Raw genomic sequence first — 16,425 nt, forward strand, 5'->3', positions numbered from 1 at the left:
ACTCTGCAGTCGCCTTGGAGAGATTCTTCCCCAGCGACACCATTTTGGAAGATTTTATCAACCAAACAAAATGCATTTACATGCACTGAATAATTTGGTTTTTGGTTTTGTGATCAAAGACACACACCATCTTCATAATCTACTTATCATAATGGACATAACCAAAGGAGTAATATACTAACTTGTTAGAATTTCAGACAAAAACAAAATAACTTTACTGCACAGCCTTATTTGGGATAAATGTATAACACCTACTAGACTTTTTGAATAATGGAAATTGTTCATGGCAAACACCTCCACTCCCTTCCCCCACACTTCTTTGACCAGAAAGCCAGCAGATGCTACTCTGATCTACAGATGCCAGAGCTTTAGAAGCAGACAAGGGGACCATGGTGCCACACAAGAGCTTACAGCCAAAAAGCACTGGCCCCCTTTTTATAGAAAAGGTTACCTGTAGGAAACAGTTACTATAGCACATGGCCAATCTGCTCCACCTCCACACTGGCTCCTCTAAGTCCAAGGGCAACTTGGTGGGTGAGGGAGTGAGGAATGGTCTGGGGTGACTTTAGAAATTAAGGCTCCCCCAAATCAAACATTTTGTCATCCCTGGGGCATCTCAGAGAACTCCTTTCCCTGATAAGAGTCACCAATTCTCAGTACCCATAGGAGAGCAAACCCTTTCCATCAAGAGCTCTTGATTAGCCCTGAGGAAATTGAGACATCAGGGGCTCTCAAAGAAATAATAAATATAACCACAGTCGTTTAGGGAGTACCTACTCTGAAGTTGACCCCATGCTGGGACCCTAAGTTTCTTCTGGGATTACAAGGCTAGCACATTCAGCTTCAGAGCCTGTTACAGTTGTGGCAACTCAATGAGTCAGACAAGATTTAGAAATATGCTAAGTTCCATCCATGGTCCCTGCCTCATGTCTGTACCCAAGACGTGTTGACCTATGTCCAAATTTCCACTAGGCGTTGGGGGCAGCAGGGAGATAGCAGAGAAACTAAGTTTCAGAAACTGGAACTAGGAGACTAGAAGAAGGGCTTTCTTGGGGTAGTAGCCCCTGGGGGTAGAGCTGGCCGAAGACCACGCCAGGATTCAGCAGGAGGACTGTGTTCCCTTTGGTCTCAGGATTCTATGATAGACTCCTGTCCTCCTGAAGTGGCTGATGTCGGGGTGCTCTGGAACAAGTCTTGCCCTTTCCTGAGTCTCGGATTCTCTTTTTATGTCTGCCAGGGTGCCCTAGCTCTCACCTCCTTACGCTGAGATTGAATGTGTGTGTGTTTGGGGCTGGGTGGGGGATGGAGCACTCTGGAAACACTCAGGGGCATCTGGTAGAAAGGTCAAGGAGGGGAGAGGCAGAAGGGTCAGTGGCCTATCTGAGGGCACTCAGGGGTCTCAGATACCTCCAATGCTTCCTAAATGCAATACCTACAAATGAAAATATCTCTCCTCTTTGCTAAGGGCTCCCTGTCCCACAGAGTAGGCAGGGCATGAGATGAGAAGGCGGGACCCAGCTTGTGGCAGGAGGTGGCAGGGGGCATCTGATGGAGAGCCATAGGCAGGCAACTCAGAGCCAGAGGGAATAGCCGCAGACTTCCCTGCGTGTATCCTGCCGGGATCCAGGGCCCCCACCCTCCCATCCTCTCTAGGGTGGGATAAGAGGGGGGGAGTATTGAGATTCTCTCCTGGTTGATGGAATCATCAGTTGCCTCTGGCACTTCACCCCTGCTTGAACTCTTACAATAGGACTTTCAAGAAGTAGTGGCATTTTTGTGACGTCACTGGGTAGCACTGGGTGGTACAGAGATGAGCTTCCAGGGCAAGAACAGAGCTAAGTGCTGTGATGTCAATAGGTAGTCCACGAAAACCACACAAGCAAACAAAAACCTGCTGGCAAATAATTTGGGGAACTGGGTTAAACAAAGTTCAATAGATTTTACTACTGCAGGAATTCTCAGGGTCTTTACTAACATGTACTGTGACTCTCTAAGAAACGGACATGATATTAATATATAATCTCTTCCAAAACTTATTTTAATAGAAGTCTTTTTGCATAGCATATGTCAAGATTAATGGGACACAACACACTGTATCATTTCCATGAGTCACAGGGGAGACGCTTAGTGCCTTTGGTGGCCCCCTTCCAGGCCTTTCTCTGTGAGGTCTCCCTCCCATTGTGCCCTGCCCCTGGGCCTGCTCAGCCCCCCAAACCTTCCATGGTCTTTTACTTCCCTTGAGTAGACAGACTTCCGGGTTTCTGGTCCACAGCTGCAGACAGGCAGGGAAGAGGCCCAGAATGAAGGTGAAGCTGACACGGGCTCACTGGTGATGGTCACAGGGGACAGGAGCCAGTGGAGCCAGGGATCGGGCCACCCTGCCACGGATCACACTGTTGAATTTTGGTTGTATTTATTTATAAGCAGCCATCATTCACAGAGTGGAGGAGGACAGAGCGAAGGGAAGAGGTGGGAAGAGGAGAATGGGGAGGGACATTTATAAGTGCGAGGCAAAGGCTGAGCCGGAAGGCCGGAAGCCCCCGCCCACTGACGAGCCTCCACCTGCCGACGTGGCCCCCTCCGCCCTCAGCAGCAGTTCTCCGTCCACGGAGGGCTGTGGGCTCCCAAAGTGGGTCCCCTCTGGCTCTACGAAACGGCTGCCCTCCGGCCTGAGGGCCCCGGGCTGCTGGCAGATGAGGGTCACTGGGGGGAAGCCATAGGTCTCCAGCCCCGGGGGCCGTCCGGCCTCAGAAGCTTCCAGAATGAGATCCACGTCAGAGAAGGCCACCAGGGCCTGGGTGGAATCGCAGGAGCTCTTCTCCAGCTCGCCGGCTGCAGCGTGGGCCAGGGGCCCCGCGGCGCCCGGGTGCGGCCAGAGGCGCCGCAGGTCGTCGCGGAAGTGGGGGTTGAAGAGCAGGTAGAGCAGCGGGTTGAGGCAGGCGGGCAGCGGCAGCACCACGAGCAGGACGGACTTGACGGCCTCCGGCGTGACCGGGAAGAGGCCCAGCATGGAGGCGAAGCTGAGGAAGGCCACGGGGCAGTAGAGGAGCCCGTCGGCGAAGATGAGCCAGGCCACGTGCCTCACCATGGCGCAGTCCCACACGGCCTCCAGGTCGCCGCGCGGCAGGTCGCAGTAGAGCTTGGTGTAGGCGCCGGCCACCACCAGGAAGCAGAAGGAGTTCATCATCACCAGGGCCGCGGCGAAGCCCAGGGCGGCGGGCTGGCCGTCGGGCGGGGCGTAGGGCAGGCAGAGCGGGGAGGCCCCGTACTCGCCCACCGAGGCGAGCGGCAGCGCGGCGGCCAGCCCCGCCAGCGCCAGGCAGCCCAGCGCCCCTGCCCGCACGCTGCCCAGGGACGGCGCCTTCCCGTAGGCCCGCACGCACGAGACGGCCACGCTGCACTGCACGGCGGCCAGCGTGAGCAGCAGCACGGACGCCTCGGACCCCAGCACCGCCAGGAAGCCGGTGGCCCTGCAGCCCAGCCCCGTCTCCCAGCGCGCGCCGTACTCGGCGAACTGGCCGAAGGTCAGGGCGTCCACGGAGGCCAGGAGGCCGCAGGAGATTCCGGTCAGCGTGTTGGCGCCCGCGATCGCGCCCACCACGAACTTGACGGGGGGCAGGGGCACAGGGCCCCCCGCAAACACGGTCAGCAGCACCAGCCCGTTGCAGAGCACGGAGAGCAGCACGATGGCCCACACCGCCAGGCGGATGCCCCAGCTTTCAAACAGGTGCTCGCAGGGCTTGAAGGGGCCTGTAGGAGAGAGAAGGCCAGACGTCGCCCCGGGGCCAGAGGCTGTTGGGACCAGGTCCTGGGGACAAGGCCAGCCGCCGTCCTCAGACAACTTGCAGTCAAAAGGAGAGGAGCACAGTCTGCCCTCGCAGGACTCTCGGGAGGAGCGAGAGGGACCTGTCCTTCCTCAGAGAAGCCCAGTTGGGGGTGGCAACAGTGGGACGCGCTCTTCTTCCCATGCGCTGCAAATGGGGGGACGCCGACCCTCGCCCCGTGCACACAGAAAGCAGAAACACGCGCAGACTTACACAGGACAGATGGACACAGTGCAAACCCAGGCGCTGAGAAGATGTTAAGTAAAGCAGTCTTTCCAAAGAAGTAGCGTTTGGGAAGGAAAAGGAAGAGACAGGATGGCATAAGGCAGTGGAGAGGGCGTCAGAGTTGGGGATACGAGTGGGGCTGGGACCCAGAGGGACCCCACTGCCCACACAGTGACCACTCTGGCTGAGCCTCTGTTTTCTGCCAGTCAGTGCCCAGTGACCCACTAAGGACCCCACCGAGGATGAGCCCGGCCAGACATCACACGTGCCCGGCTCTCCCCGGCTCTGCGGGAGGGGTGCAGACCACATTTGATATCCATCTGTCAGTCTGGATTTGGGGGGGCAAAGTGTACCAAGGTCAATCAAAACGCAGGTGACTTTGGGGTTTCCCAGCTTGGCTGCACTCTAGATGGGAGATCCTGGCGTTTCCCACCTCCCTCCCCAGAGTCTGCTCTGAAATCACCTTGTACCTTTGGGTATATTCGTTTTTATTAAATATTTCCTTTGGTTTTAAATTCTTGTTCTTCAGTGGATTGCTAAGTAGCTTGGGAATCTGAGAGGCTTTTGTGGAAGCTACTTTTAACATTTTTTTCCCTGATTACCAAATAATAGATGACAATTGTAGAAAATTTGAAATTATAACATGGTAAAATTAAAACTGCTTATTTACCTCTCTCTCAGTGAGAACTCATTAATTTGGTATATTTTCTTCTCATTTAAAAAATCGATATATACCTGTAGGTTTTTAAAATAAATTGGGATTTTACTATTGCTACAGTCTGGATGTGGCCTGTCTCCGCCGACACCCGTGTGGCACTGTTGGAGGTGGGGCCCAGTGCGTATTTGGGTCATGGGGCGGGTCCCTTGTGAATAGATTAGTGCCCTGTGGGCTGGGCTCTAGAGGGAGGACGTGGGTTGCTAAAGAGAGTCTGGCTTCCTCTCTTACCATGTGATCTCTTTGCACACACTTGCTCCCTTTCCGATTTCTGCCATGAGTAGAAGCAGCCTGAGGCCCTCACCAGATGCAGCTGCCCAATCTTCAGCCTTCCAGCCCCCAGAAGAATTGTGAGATCAATAAACCTCTTTTTTTAAATAAATTACCCAGGGTATTCCGTTACAGCAGCACAAAACAGACTGACAAATGCATATAGCTTTTTCATTCTCTTTAAGTTAAACTTTTATTATGCAGACTTTCCCATGTCCTTGTATTCCTCAAAAACATATTTTCAATGGCTGTGTAATAAATACTCTACTATATGGATGTACCATAATTAGTTGACCATTTTGTACCAGCTATTTCAGAAGGAAGCCCAAGTTGGACCTTGTCTTTTACCTCAGTTGGAACTTCCTCTTTTACTTCACCCCTGTTGAGTGCTGGTTTTCAGAGGTGACAGTTCTGGGGCAGTGTGCGTGAAGCACGTGGGTGGGTTTCCAACTCAAAAAAACCTGGGGGACCTGCTTCCCCCAGGTTGGGCTGGTGCTCGGCCTCAGGCTGGCACTAGGGGGCGTGCTGCTGCCACTGAGAGCTGACAGTTGATGCCAGGCAAGGTCAGGCAGACACTGCAGGCGTTGGAAAGGGTAAGGGGAGAAGGCCAAGAGGCCAGAGCCAAAGAAAGATGGAAACTGGAAAATGGAGGTGAGATGCAATAGAAGAAGCAAACTGTTTATCACTTTCTGTTCTTCCGAGCAGTTCCTCTCCTGGCCTACTTAGCATTGCTGCTGCCTTCTGGGTGGCCTGTTAGCATTTTATATGCACAGAAAGGGACTTCTTCACTCTAAACATCTTTGGTTGAACTGCACCAAGGAGAAAGGGAATTTTCTTTTTTTTCTTTCTTTTTCTCTTTCCTTCCAGCAAGATGGATTTAGGTTAGACCCTGAAGGAGGCTTCCTCAGCTGCAAGGGTTAGACAGTACTGCAAGGAGTTTCCCAGGGATACTGGGGAGTTTTTCCACCCTGGAGAGTTTTAAGGAAGAAAGACTGTAATCCTCCTGGGATGGAGAAAGTGACCTTTCAGAGTTCCACCTGGCTGTAGGATTCTGTGGTATGGATCTCGGAATGACGAAGAACTCAAAAGCAGTCAAACATGCCACCCTGAGCGATGGGGTGAAGGCATTCTTCCCTGCTTCTCTCCTTAACGAGAGCCGTGTTCTCCTGGCTACATAACCACTAATTGGCTGATTTGTAAAGATTGCTGGACTCCCCCCTCCCCCCGCCACCATGCTACTCCCCCCAAGCAGCCAACCCCGGGAAAGAACTGCATCTCCTTCCCCAGGAATTACAAAAAGAGACTCTCCTGTAGCAGGTTGGGTGTCAGGCAGAGGAAGCGTCTGAGGCACGGCTGCAGACATGCCAGGCTCAACTGGCGTCTCATCTGGATGGTTGGGTGCCCCTTCGCCGCACCTGCCTTCCTCAGTTCCCCAGGTACCCATCTCACCTGGAATGGGGCTACACTGGACACTGGGGTGTGGCTTTGAGTCCTCCATTTCCAGCTGGAGCTCGTCCAGGTCCAGGTCATCTGAGAGGAGAGACAAGAAAGTGGCCCCGGACCCTGGGTCGTGGTGTCAATCAAGCCTCACCTTTCTCCAAACGCCCACCCCTTTAAGCAGTTGTCCCCGACTAACTGCTCAGCGCTGGTCCGGCAGCCCTGCACACCCATGTCTACCCTTGCGGGAAAACATCTGGGCAGCTCCCTGTTACCCACACGTGGCTTATCTGTGTTGCTGGTTCTAGAACGTTTAACCTAGACCTGCTCTTTCTATTACTCTCATGCCCTCTCCAGCCCCACAGGTGCTGCTGATAGTTTGGCAGTGGCTGCCTTCATAATGGGAGCTGGCGATCACAGCGTTCTCCACTGTGGCCAGACTGTCGCTGTGGTTCCGTACCCACTAACGCCACACATGACAAAGGACATTGGTGGGGTGGGGTGTGTTCAGAGTGAGCCATGGACGGTGAGGGAGCAGGAGCCATTCGCATGACAAGCAGTCACAGCAACTGGGGGGGGGTGTTTAACTTGGAGGACGCAGGAGAAAGTGGGGATGTAATGGCCGTCTTCAAAGCGCTGGGGGCCTGTTAGGCACAAAGGAATTAGACTCCTACATGCTGTTTTTTTTTTTTTTTTTTAGACAGAGTCTCACTTTGTTGCCCAGGCTAAAGTGAGTGCCCTGGCGTCAGCCTAGCTCACAGCAACCTCAGACTCCTGGGCTCAAGCCATCCTCCTGCCTCAGCCTCCTGAGTAGCTGGGACTACAGGCATTCGCCACCATGCCCGGATGATTTTTTCTGTATATATATTACTTGGCCAATTAATTTCTTTCTATTTTTATAGTAGAGACGGGGTCTCGCTCTTGCTCAGGCTGGTTTCGAACTCCTGACCTCGAGCAATCTGCCCGCCTTGGCCTCCCAGAGTGCTAGGATTACAGGTGTGAGCCACCGCGCCTGGCCCTACGTGCTGTTTTGTCCAGAAGGTAGAACCAGGATCAACGGGTGGAATGTAGATTCAGATGGAGACATTCTAGTTCTTCCTAACAACAAAAAATTCTCACAATTAGATCTGCCCAAGAAAGGAACACCCCATCTTCCACGGGTGCGTGAGAGGCCCACGTGTGCTGAAGGCAGGTGGGCCCTGGGCAGACGCAGAGGAACTCGGGGATGAATAAGAGGTGACCCTGCTCGCAAGGAGCTATGGAGACTAATGAGGAAACAAACTGTCGGGGCTCAATGCACTGCACCAACTAATAGATTTAAGGAAACAAATTGTCATGCTATATAATGCGCTGCATCAACTAATAAACTTACCACCTAGAATAATTCAAATGTTTCCAGCATAAAAAAGAGATAAGTATTTAAAGTGATAGATATCCAAATTTTCCTGATTTGATCTTTACATATTATGTGAATGTATTAAATTATCACATGTACCTCCAAAAATATGTACATCTATCATGTGTCAACACAATTTTTTTAAGCTAATAGAAAGGGTTAACATTTCTTGAGTTCTTTCTCTGTGAAAGGCACTGTGCTCAGTGAGTCCTCATCTTCACGGTCTCACTGGCTTTCACAACAACGGCATGAGGCAGGTGACAGATAAGGAAACTGAGGCTTGTTGAAGTCCAGTGGCTTGCCCCAGGTCTCACTGAGACAGACCAGAATCCAAACGCAGAGCTATCTGAGTACAGAGCCCAGATGTTTAAACATTTTGCTTTCCCAGGCGAAGGACTGATTATTTTGGGGGGTTACAGGATGGGGAGGTTTGGGGGAGATTTATGGATGTATGAGCTGGACATAATTTGTCATTATGGATACTGAAGCAGAAAGTCCCCAAGGTGAGAGAAGGCATTTCTGCACCGAGTCAGAGGCGAACCTGCTAATCTTTAATGTTCCTTCCAGTTCTAAGAACGAGCAAATGAGTCTAGGCTGTACAATTCTCTTTTTTTTCTTCTCCACTATTGCGATGTTTCTTAAACTAGGGCCTGGGAGCACCAACGTGTTATGGACATCCGGGGGACCATAAATTCTGTAAGAATTTTGAAATGATAATCTAAAATATTTTATGACCTATAAAGACAAAACTATCTTTTGCAGTGACACTCCATCACTGAAAGAGTTTGTAAAGACTAAGGCTCAAGTTTCTCAAGTCAGACTGGAAAAGGGGTCTGGGGACCTGGGTGGCAGGAGAGAGTGGCCCGTCTTTAAGCGCTGCCTGTGTGTTGCCCGGGTTTAAGAGACAGCCCCTGTGGGCTCCTCCGCCCTCGCACCAGCAAGTTCATGGCTAGGCGACTCTGTTTGTTGCACTTGTCCCCGTCTTTGGCTCACCAGGGCTGTTTCCTGTGTGGGTCCTTCCTCCCCACTTACAGAGTAAACACCTTCAGCTGGGAGCTCTCCCAGGAGGCAGGAAGACCTCGGAGCTGCCTCTGGCCCGGACCCCGGCAGGGCGGGTAGGAGTCTGGGTGTGCCCACAGCGCCCTGGCATTTCCTTCCCTCTCTACCTTTCGTTCCAGCCTGACACTGCTGCTCTCCAGAATGGAGCTCAGCCGTTCTTTGAAATCCAAATGCATGAATGGAACACAAGGGGCGAAGCCGGGGACTCTGTCTGAGGCCGGGGAAGTCACAGCCAAGGTGTTAAGTAACCACTCTTCAAACGGGGAGGAAATCGAATCTGGCTGGAGCAGCGGCTCCCGGCTTTCTCCTTCTGGAGGCTCATTAGCTCCCACAGGAAGTGGGGGGCCCTGCCCCAGCTCCCGTTACAGGCGGCAGGCGGCCCAAGATCGCGACGCCCCGTGGTTCTCCAAGACCTGAGCCCGGTGGAAAGTTTCACCTTGAGGAAGGAAAGTTTCCATTCCTCCTTCCAGTCCCCTGAGGGAGTGTGCAGCAGACATCCGGGAATGTCCCCCGGGGACAGCCGTCTGCCGGCCCAGAGCCAGCCTGGCTGCCCGCTCCTCCGCATCGGGTCCCGTGCCCTCCCCGGGGAGGTGCCTGGGGACACTGGCAGGGACCCTGCAGAGAACCCCGACTGCCCGCCCAGCACGTGGCGCCCATGATCCGTGTCCTGACTCTGCAGCTATGCTCCCCGACACGTGTACGCCACAAGGCCCGTCTCAGCGGTGGGAGCGGTTGTAGGGGTGGCGGTGAGGAACATACTCTGCCGTTCGTGGAACCTTTTACTCTTCCCCGACAGCCTATGAGATCTGCATGGCCTCTGCCATTTAAAAATAAGGCAACTGAGGCTCAGTAAGCTTGCAGGACTGGTCGAAGGCAGCCCGACTGGTGAATGCTGTAGCTGGGTTTGGACTCCGGTTCTGTCTACAGTGCACTCGTTGAGATATTTTTCTTACATGTTTCTTTCTTTTCTTTTTTTTTTTTTTTTTTTTTTTTTGAGACAGTCTCACTCTGTTGCCCAGGCTAGAGTGCTGTGGTGTCAGCCTAGCTCACAGCAACCTCAGACTCCTGGGCTCAAGCGATTCTCCTGCCTCAGCCTTCCGAGTAGCTGGGACTACAGGCATGCGCCACCATGCCCGGCTGAATTTTTCTATATATTTTTAGTTGGCCAATAACTTCTTTCAATTTTTTTTAGTAGAGACAAGGTCTCACTCTTGCTCAGGCTGGTTTCGAACTCCTGACCTTGAGCAATCCACCCGCCTCAGCCTCCCAGAGTGCTAGGGTCACAGGCGTGAGCCACCGCGCCCGGCCTTTCTTCCATGTTTCAATTTGATTTTTTTGCTGTTTAGCTTCTCCATCAAGATGTTGTAGAGAGGGAGTGAGAGATGGAAAAAGAAAAAAGCAGGGGCCCTTTTTCTCTCCCTCCTCCTTCTGTTGTGTTCTGTGGCAGGAGGTGGGGGAGAGGGAAGCCCTCTCTCTGCTCTTTCTCTAGGACACCCCTTAGTAGGCGACTCCCCGGAACACCCCTGCCCACTTTCCTCCCGCTTTGCCTTTTATTCCAGCTCTGCCAGAAACAGACGGCTCTGGCCCAAGACAGCCGCACTGCCATGGCCCTCCTTGGCGCGGCAATCTCGCTCCTAGTGGCCACGGGAGTGTCACTGTCAGACTCATGGGGGACACAAGGTACCTAGGCTGGACTCGGGCAGCAATAATCCCTACCCTGTTCCTTTTCGTTTTAGGACATGCTATGAGGGGATTTTATTAGTTTACTTTTCTGGAAGCAGGTTTAATGCAATTGATTTAATTCAACCCTGCTTGGCTCAGACTGAGGGAATAATGGGTCTGTCTTCTCTGAGACCTCCCCTAGGTTGAAGGAGCAGACGATGGAGCCACCAGGGCAGGGATATTAAGTGAGGTGGTGCGTGGGAGGCGCCTCGAGACCTGCAAAGGGCCAGGCACAGGCTGAGACATCGTGGGTGCCTCTGTCACCATCCTTACATGCGTACGTTTCCCCGAGCACCCCTGGGCGTAGCCGTGGAGAGACGAGGTGCAAACAGGGAGACTTTCCTCCCAGGTCACACGCAGCCCCCTGTCCCCAGGGACTTCCCGCCTCGGCCGTCCGGCCGTCCGATCCCGACTCAGGCCCCTCCAGCCTCCCCTCTGACTTCCTCCCCGCAGCCCCCGTCCTCCCAGTCCCGCCCGTCACTCACAGTGGGTCTCTGCTTGTCCAGCGAGGAGCCCCAGGGGCCTCTTTGGAGCCTCCTCATCCTCAAGGTGAAAGTCCTCGGCCTCCCACGGCCCAGAGGCCTTGAAGAAGCCGGCGCACAGGCTGTAGGCGCAGCACTGGTAGGCATAGGGCACCTCCAGGACCCTGGGGACGGGGACAGATGGCTGCCTCAGCACGGCCAGGGCCGAAGACCTCAGTTGGAGTTAGGAGGTCCCCAGGCACTCAGCGCCTGCCCTTCGGCCCCCAAGCGCCCCGGCCACTGTGCCGGCAGCCCCCGGGTGTGCTTTGTAAACGTCTCACAGCCTGACTCTGGACTCCTGACTCCGGACTCCGAAGGGTGTGGACATAGTCCAGTCTTTGCCTCATTTCTCGAGGACTGAGGTGGGGACAGGAACTTTCTGCCTGTTGTTTAAGGGGTCCCCTTAGCAGGCTCAGAGCGGGGGGCACTTCCCCAGGGCCACGCAGTGCTCTGCTCCCCGTCCCAGGCGGCAATTCCTCTTTTTATATTTAAGGAGACAGGAATTCTTTTGGTGACTCTTTGTCCTGGCCCTCGGGGAGACCCACGCCCTGTTCCCCCTCCCCCCCAGCATATCAGAGCTGGGTTTGGTGCCTCTGAGGGCAAATGCCTTGGGGCCACTCCTCAGCTCCAAGCAGACAAGGCCCAGGCCACACAGGCTGTGCTGCCACTGCTGCGCGGAGGAGGCCTGGATGTCATTAGCGCGGGACTGGCTGTGCGGCTTGCTTTCCGCCGTCAGTGCCCTGGGCTCTGCCTCGTTCCAGGGGCCAGATGCTGCCCGCGTGAGGACGGGCGAGCTGGGCGTGGAACCAGCTCCAGGGGCTTCACGGCCTCCTGCTTCTGCCCTCGCAGGTCCCCGCGTGCCGTGGGGTCGGCACTTGGGATGGGGGAGACGCCACAGAGAGGAGGAGGAGGAAGAGGAGGCATGCACCAGACCCCGTCTGGGCTGGTAGGAGGTCGGATGAGCCCTTCCCATTCACGCCTGGCCAGACCCTCAGCCACCAGGCTCTGCTCAGCGTGAGGCCCTGTGGCTTCTCCCTGTCCCCCTCGTCCCGCCGCCCCACAGCAAACCTGCCTGGGTGTGGGGCAAAGCCAGGCCCTCACCTCAGCTTGGGGAAACTGTCCTTGGAGAAGGCCTGAGATAGAGCCAGGTTCCCTCTGAGCTTCAGATGCATCAGGCCCCCGAGTCCGGCCAGGGGCAGCGTGGTCAGCTGGTTGTCTGTCAGGTCCCTAGGACAGTGGGCGGTCAGGGTTATTAGCAGTCGGTGGGACTGCTGAGGGGACAGGGCTGTGCTGGGGTGTGGCCAGTGTGCCTAGGATGGCAGCAAGAGGACAGGAGCAAAGGACAGATCAGCTCAGAGGACAGCACTGAATGCCGGGCAAGGAGGGCAACCGAGAGTTACTAGAGGCATCATCTACAGCTAGTTCATTCATTTGTCCATTCGGCATTCATTCATTCAGCAAACACTGGGTGCCAATGATGTACCAGGGACTGTTCTAACTGAATGCCAAGCTGTCCCGATCTGTAGGTAGCAGAGCTCCCTGACCACAGCTGCTGTGCCCAGGCCTGGGGGCCATCCAGGAATCCCTGGGAGACCTTCCTGTTGTTTTTGTTTTTTTTGAGACAGAGTCTCACTCTGTTGCCCGGGCTAGACTGCCGTGGCGTCAGCCTAGCTCACAGCAACCTCCAACTCTTGGAGTCAAGCGATCCTCCTGCCTCAGCCTCCCGAGTAGCTGGGACTACAGGCATGCGCCACCATGCCCGGCTAATTTTTTCTATATATTTTTAGTTAGCCAAATTAATTTCTATTTATAGTAGAGATGGGGCCTTGCTCTTGCCCAGGCTGGTCTCGAACTCCTGACCTTGAGCGATCCGCCCGCCTCGGCCTCCCAGAGTGCCAGGATTACAGGCGTGAGGCACCGTGCTCGGTGTTTCATGTTGTTGTTTGTCCCCATTGCCCTGCCTCTCCTCCAGCTTTGCTGAGGATACGAAAGTGGCCCAGGGTCTGGGACTGGACGAGCTGGTGGCCTGGCTACTGCGGGGATTGGGTCATCCCTTCCATCTCCCTGCGCCAGCTTTGTAGCCAGAGGTGAGGACACACGTGGGCTCCCACCGGAGACACGGCAGAGGAAGCCGGGGCTCCAAAGCAAACACCCCGACCTCAGACTGTGCGTCGTGGAAACAGCCCTGGACTGGCAGGCAGGAAACCTGGCGCTGTCACCAGCTCACTGTGTAACCAAGGGGAGTCGCAGATCTGCCTGCGTTTCAATGTCCTCATCTTCCAAAGGGATAAAAATATCTACTCTACCTATCTGGCAGCAGCAGTGCAGACAGGAGAGGGAAGACGGAGGCGGGAGTTTTGCAAGGCCACGGCCCGAAGCCCAGGGAGCCGCAGCCTGGGGAGGAACCGCGTGTTGCCGGGAGCCCCAGGTTCTGGCCCTTGGCTTTGAACACGCTTCTCCGTCCGGGCCTCGGAAGCCTCACCTGTGGAGTGAGGGGGGTGGGGCTGGATGACCTCCGAGGCCGGGGCTGGAGCGAGCCCAAAGAAGTCTTCGTGTTAACCAGAAAAAGGCCCCGTCTGGGTGGACATGCCTTTAGGACGCATAGCTTGGCAAGCCCGAGACAGTATGTCAGCTCCCCTTGGGCAGGAGCCCATGTGCAGTGAATACCCTGCTACACAGTACATGGTGGCCCCATCAGAGGCCCCCTCCAGCCCTGACATAATGACCACGGACCCAGCACGGCTCGCTCACTGTTTCTATCCTACATATATATATATATATATATATATATTTTTTTTTTTTTTTTTTTGAGACAGAGTCTCACTTTGTTGCCCAGGCTAGAGTGAGTGAGTGCCATGGCGTCAGCCTAGCTCACAGCAACCTCAAACTCCTGGCTCAAGCAATCCTCCTGCCTCAGCTTCCCAAGTAGCTGGGACTACAGGCATTCGCCACCATGCCCGGCTAATTTTTTGTATATATTAGTTGGCCAATTAATTTCTTTCTATTTATAGTAGAGACGGGGTCTTGCTCTTGCTCAGGCTGGTTTTGAACTCCTGACCTCGAGCAATCCACCCGCCTCGGCCTCCCAGAGAGCTAGGATTACAGGCGTGAGCCACCACGCCTGGCCTATTTTTTTTTTTTGAGACTGAGTCTCGCTTTGTTGCCTAGGCTAGAGTGAGTGCCCTGGCGTCAGCCTAGCTCACAGCAACCTCAAACTCCTGGGCTCAAGCGATCCTCCTGCCTCAGCCTCCCAAGTAGCTGGGACTACAGGCATGTGCCACCATGCCCGACTAATTTTTTCTATATATATTAGTTGGCCAATTAATTTCTTTCTATTTATAGTAGAGACGGCGTCTCGCTCTTGCTCAGGCTGGTTTTGAACTCCTGACCTCAAGCAATCTGCCCGCCTGGGCCTCCCAGAGTGCTGGGATTACAGGCGTGAGCCACCGCGCCCGGCCTCTATCCTACATAATTTAGAGGGCCTGAGGTCCCCTGCTGCCCCCACAGTGGCAGCCCTCTAGAGTAGTGCTCAGGCAGAGGCCCCCTGAGCTCTCTGAGACCCACATCTGCTGCCCCTCCTGTGCGGGAAGGAGCTCCAGGGTCCCGCCCATCAGTGCACGGGGAGGCCGGGGCAGCGGCGCAGGCGGATTGCCAAGGCTGCCAGGCCGCTGCAGAGCACGCGCGGATGAGGTTCCAGGGCTGCGCGAGGCCGGGGCTCTGTTTATCAGGCCCCAGGCGCTGTCAAACGGACTGTCGGAATGATTGATGAGGCTGAGGCCCATCTCCCCAGGGTGTGTGGCCAAACATTTACGCATGTCCCTGTTCTGGGGTGGCCCTCCTGCCCCCACAGCCAGCCTATAGTCCCGGCTGGTCCCCAGCACCCTGGAGCAGAGAGCAGTGGGCACTTACAGCTTGACCAGGGAGCGCAGGCTTGAGAAGGCCTCAGGGTGGATGGAGCGGATGGCATTCCAGCTAAGGTCCCTGCGGGCAGAGAGAGTGTGACAGGAGGGGTCAGGGACATGTGGCGGACTCGTTGTTCCCATTGTGGGCTCTCCCTCCCACACCCCCCGTCTGACCTGCCCCAGTAGCAGTGGCCTTGGCCTTCTGGGGAAGGGCCCTGCTACTGCCCAGCTTCTGGCCTGCCATGGCCATGGGAACAGGGACACGGCAGCCTGGCTGCAGCGCCTCATGGCCCTCCGGGTACCAGATGGAGAAGTGGCTTGAGAAGCCATCGGGATGGGGAGGCATCTCTCCTCCTGTGTGTGTGCTGGGGGCAGGGAGGTGACGCGCATGTCCCATCTCCACGAACTGTCCACATGCGCCGCGGCTGTGGGCATGCCTGGCAGAGGGCTGGCGGCTCCTCCCCAGCCCACCCCTGGGCGCTGGGGTACTCACAGCGACTGCAGGGAGCTCAGCTGGCTGAAGGTGTCGGCTCCGATTTCCCAGATGCGGTTGTGTTGGAGGCCGCTAGGGCAGCGAGAGAGGCTGGATGAGCCGGCAGGCCCAGCCCCTGGCTCTGCTCCATGCCCCCCGAGCACTGGGAGGAAGAAAGGAGAGCCCCCCACTTCTCCTGGCACGGGAAGAAAGGGCCCAGCCCGAGGAAGTCACCAGAATTAAAGGGAGCACAAGGGGATCCGGTTGCCTTGGGTAAGTGGGTCAGGAGACAAAGCCACATAACCATCCCTGTGGCCCAAAAGGGAGTCGGCTTCCAGTGTTCCCACTGGGCCTGGCTCCCAGCCCAGCTGAACTGCCCCCCACACCTCCCCATCGCCGCGGGTCCTCCAGACCCTCACCCGGCAGCAGAGCGCCGCCCCGCCCTTGGGCAGGCCGAGTGCCTGGGCCGAGCCGGGAAGCAGAGCTCACAAGGGCTCTGCTTGTGCAAATGGGAGAGGGACCCTGGGCCTGGCCATGTCGAAGACCCTCCTTCCTTTGGCACCGAGACAAATAGGACAGACCCTCATCCCTCTACCTTGCCCTGGTCCTGAAAGGCATTGCCCTGCCTAGAAGCAGGGGACAGACCCGGGGAGGCCCAGGAGGCCACGATAGCTTGAGGAAACAGGAGCTGGGTGAACAGAGCTTAGAGAACTTTAAAGTGATTTTTTTCTTTTGTGAAATTTGAATCCCATGTTTGTTCTTCCATATATGATTGTGCATGTGTGTGCATATGTGCACATACATATACACGTGTGTGTGTATTTATGGGGGGTGTGGAAGGCAAGAGTGCATGCTGTAAAATGCAGGGTGCCTCCGGCTCCT

At 55.3% G+C, this 16,425-nt stretch overlaps 1 protein-coding gene across 1 annotated transcript; it reads right to left on the reverse strand.

The window, feature by feature from the left end:
* Window positions 1–1,695: 1,695 nt before the first annotated feature.
* LGR6 (leucine rich repeat containing G protein-coupled receptor 6) lies at window positions 1,696–15,630 on the reverse strand. The gene is made up of 6 exons (XM_012744455.2): window positions 15,565–15,630; window positions 15,079–15,150; window positions 12,271–12,396; window positions 11,134–11,294; window positions 6,484–6,564; window positions 1,696–3,750 (listed from the first exon to the last, which is right to left on the reverse strand). Exons 3-6 carry the CDS (start codon window positions 12,339–12,341, stop codon window positions 2,498–2,500), a joined length of 1,566 nt encoding a protein of 521 aa, XP_012599909.2. The 5' UTR covers window positions 12,342–12,396; window positions 15,079–15,150; window positions 15,565–15,630; the 3' UTR covers window positions 1,696–2,497.
* Between the last annotated feature and the right edge of the window lie 795 nt (window positions 15,631–16,425).

This window comes from Microcebus murinus, chromosome 23 (assembly GCF_040939455.1).
Source record: "Microcebus murinus isolate Inina chromosome 23, M.murinus_Inina_mat1.0, whole genome shotgun sequence".
Taxonomy (NCBI): Eukaryota; Metazoa; Chordata; class Mammalia; order Primates; family Cheirogaleidae; genus Microcebus; species Microcebus murinus.